At 62.2% G+C, this 3,629-nt stretch overlaps 1 protein-coding gene across 1 annotated transcript; it reads right to left on the bottom strand.

Moving 5' to 3' along the window:
- Positions 1–283: 283 nt before the first annotated feature.
- MDFI (MyoD family inhibitor) lies at positions 284–2,614 on the bottom strand. Its single transcript, XM_032710348.1, has 3 exons — positions 2,560–2,614; positions 1,853–2,104; positions 284–1,481 (listed from the first exon to the last, which is right to left on the bottom strand). The coding sequence occupies exons 1-3, from the start codon at positions 2,612–2,614 to the stop codon at positions 1,225–1,227; spliced, it is 564 nt and encodes a 187-aa protein (XP_032566239.1). The 3' UTR covers positions 284–1,224.
- Positions 2,615–3,629: the final 1,015 nt, after the last annotated feature.

Genomic DNA, 3,629 nt, shown 5'->3' with positions numbered 1-3,629 from the left:
GGAGCAGGGAAGGACAGTGGGACAACAGGGCCAGGGTTTGTCCCATGGGAGCTAGGGTGCTCCAGGACCTCAACCTGTTCCCTGGAGTGAAGGACAGAGAGTCCTCTCACATTTTCCCTTCTGGCACAAGGCCCAAAGCGGGAGAACCCTGGGGCTGTCACTGACCTGTCCCATGTCCCCAAGGCCCCTCTGCAGCTGAGAATAGGATGGGGCACAGGCACAGAGACGGGGGACACAGAGCTGTCCCCAGGGAGTGCCCTGCAGAGCACGTGGTGGGGCAACTGTCGGTCAGAAATGAAGAAAGACCTTTATTTACAGTAACAAACAAAAAGGACAAAAAAAATAAAATACCGTGACAGTTCCCTCCCTGTCTCCCCAGCCCTTCAGTGGGGTATCTGCCACCCCCACCCAGCCAAGATCCCTCTCCCCAGGACGGTGGGATGGGGCCAACAACTGGTGGGGGTCATTGGGCACCAACCAAGATACCCTGCCCCACCAGCCCCGGGACACAGGGGGGTCAGGAACAGCTTGGCACAGCTCCAGGGTCTCCCCAGCCCCACCTTCAATCCCACTGCAGGGGCTGGTGCAGGAAAAGCTTCTTCCCAGAAGGGGACAGGCTGCCTGTATTGTACTTGGCTGCCAGTTTCAGCACCGAGGGGGGGTTGGTAGGAGGTGTCCCCAGCACGGGACCCCGAGCCTGGCTGGAGGCTCCAGCAGTGCTGGGGGTCCCGGTGGGGAGCAGGGCTCTGTGCAGCACCAGCCCTGGAGGTGTCCTGGGGGGAAGGGGATGCTCTGTGCCACCCCCATGTCAGCCCCCCGTGCACCTGGAGCACTGTCCTGGGGCAGCCCCGGGTGGTGGCAGCAGGACAGGCTGTCCCCAAGGCCAGGACCTGGGGTGGCACCCGGGGGCTCTGCGGGACGGGTGCTCCTGCTCTCGGCTCAGGTGGCAGGAGGTGCTTCACGAACCGGCCCAGAGTGGGGAGGAGGTAGAGCATGACAGGATGCCACCACCCCTGGAGTCCCCGTGGCCCTACGGAGTCACCCTTCCCCAGGCAGGATCCAGGTCCGGCTCACCAGCTCCGGGATGAGGTTTGCAGCGGGGGACGTGCTCTGCTCCTTCACCAGGCTCTGTCCTTCAGCGTCTCCCAGCAGCTCAGGGACCCTCACCCGCTGCGGGAGGGCCTGGGGGGGGTTCCACCGCAGGTCCCCCCACCGAGCAGCCCCTCAGGAGGAGAAGCAGAGCCCGCAGCACTCCATGCAGATCTCCAGGCAGTCGGCAGACTCGCAGCAGGCGTCGATGATGCCGCAGTCCATGTCGCAGGGCAGGTCGCAGTCCGCGCACTCGCCCGAGTTGCAGCAGCAGCAGCAGATGCAGGAGTCCTCGGAGGTGCAGGAGCCGCAGGTGGCACAGTCCAGAACGATGTTGCAGAGGGTCAGGAACTCGCAGAAGAGGCAGGAGAGGATGCAGTGGACGCAGCAATCTGGGGAGGAACGGACGGAGAGTGGATGAGGGGACGGGGGTGGATGGGTGAGGCAGCACCCGGCACGGATGGATGCCTGGGGAGCACTGTGAGGGTGGAAATCCTCCCGCAGGAATTAAAGGAAGGGATGGGAAGCGGGTCTGAGGGCCAGGCACTCCCTCAACACCATGCCCAGGCCTCAAGAGAGATCAGTTTTGGAGGACAGGAGATGGCCCCACTCAGCACCCACCCTACAGAGGCTGCCAGGAGGGGAGCTCGGCTGGTTCCCAGCTCCAGGGGTCCCGGTGGGCTGAAAGGATGCTGCACGAGAGACCCCAAGGGATGAAGGGCTGGAAAACAGCTGGAAGGGTCCCCCCGGGGAGAGCTGGTACCTTCTTGCGCCTCAATAGGGATGTGGGAAGAGGCCGACTTGGAGCTGCCCTTGCTCTTCTTGCTGCTCTGGCTGTTGATGGAGTGGTGCGGCTGCAGCTTTCGGTGAGGTTTCGTGCTGGGGAGGGGCCGGAAGAGCCCGTTCCCCGCGTCCCCGTTGGCACCGCCCGGGTCCGGCCCCCGCCCGGCGCCGTTCTGCAGGAGGTGGGTGCAGGGGCCGGGGGGCTGCAGGGCTGGTCTCACCTGGGGCTGGCCTGGGGGGCAGAGCAGCACGTTACCCCCCCGAGCCCTCCTGTAGTGCTCCACCGAGGAGAAACACGGGCCTGGTCCCCTGTCACCACACAGGAACCTGGTCCCCAGCGTGGCTGGGAAGTGATGCTAAAAGATGGATGGTCCAAGAGGATGGAGATGGAAAAGGAGATGGAGAAGAAGAGGTGGCTGCAGAGAAGGAGGCAGAGGCTCCAAAAGAGGAAGGGATGAAGAAAGAGCAAGAAGTAGAGATTTTTTTTGTGAAGGATGTGCTGGAACTGCTGAAACTCAGCAGAGCACCCGGAGGAGGAGAAGGAAGAGGAGGAGGAGGAGGAGGAGGAGGAGGAGGAGCAGGAGCAGGAGGAGGAGGAGGAGGTCTCCCGGGATCCCAGCACTGCCGGCACAGGCAGGAGGGATGAAGCCACCGAGGCTGCCAGACAGAGCTCCTGGCTGTCCCCACCATCCTCGGCAGAGCCGGAGGAGATGAAGCACCACTGGAGAGCCGGAGTGCTCATCTCTCCGGGGCTGCGGGAACTGGCTGCTCCATTAAAGGTCTCCCCAACCTCTGGCTGAACTTCTCTGCAGGAGGAGGAAAATAACTCTCTGCTCTGTCTGTGCCTCCCTCCAGCCTCGCACGCTGCAGCCGTGAGCGGCCACAGCCCCATGTCCTGCCGGGATTCTGCCAGAGCCAGTGCCCTGTGTCCTGCTGGGACACTGCCAGAGCCAGTGCCCTGTGTCCTGCCAGAGGCTCAGCCCTTTGCTCTTGCCCAGTGCCATGTCCTGTCCCCACAAATCCGTGGGAGAGGACTGGGAACCAGCACAAGGGAGGAGGTTCCAGCATCCATCACCCCCACAGCAATGCCAATGGAAGCCACAAATAAAATCCTGTGTGATGGTGCTTTGGCCAAACTTTGCTTTTGCTCTCCCGTGGCAGTAAACAAGGGATGATTCAGGCGAGAGGCTCGAGGGCAAAGGCACCTCTGGCACTGGGGAACAGGAGCTGCTTTCTGTGCAGGGCACAGGGTGACGCAGGGGTGGAGTGGGCACAGACGGGCCCTGTCCTGCACCCACAAAAATAAAACAGGTGGAGGTGAAAAACACAAGTGGATGGTCCTGGAGCCTGGCTCTGCCAGGCTGAGGTGGACTTGGGCTGCAGAGGGAGGTTTAACTGGGGGCTTGGTCTTTGACACACGTTGGGAAGGGAACTTAAAATAACCAGGGCTGAGCGGGAAGAGTGGGCTGGAAGCAGGACAAGTGGGAGAAGAGCAGACTGGAGACATGGAAAACAGGTCTTGGATAAAATGGGAATTGTGTCCCCTCCCTAAAAAACCTCACATGGTGTTGACTTCCCATTCACCCTTCTCCAGTGCCCTCACCTGCCTGTGCCCTGGTGCTTGCACCGAGCTGGCACCGAGTGGCACCGAGAATGAACCACAGTGCTCGGGGCTGCCCAGAGCTGTGACAGGCAGGGATTGAGCCAGCAGGGACCCTGGCAGGGGCTGAGCCTGCAGGGACCCAGCAGCAGCAGCC

This window comes from Chiroxiphia lanceolata, chromosome 25, assembly GCF_009829145.1.
Source record: "Chiroxiphia lanceolata isolate bChiLan1 chromosome 25, bChiLan1.pri, whole genome shotgun sequence".
NCBI lineage: Eukaryota > Metazoa > Chordata > Aves > Passeriformes > Pipridae > Chiroxiphia > Chiroxiphia lanceolata.
Note: the sequence above shows the minus strand (reverse complement) of the source record. Positions and strands in the feature narration are given on the sequence as shown.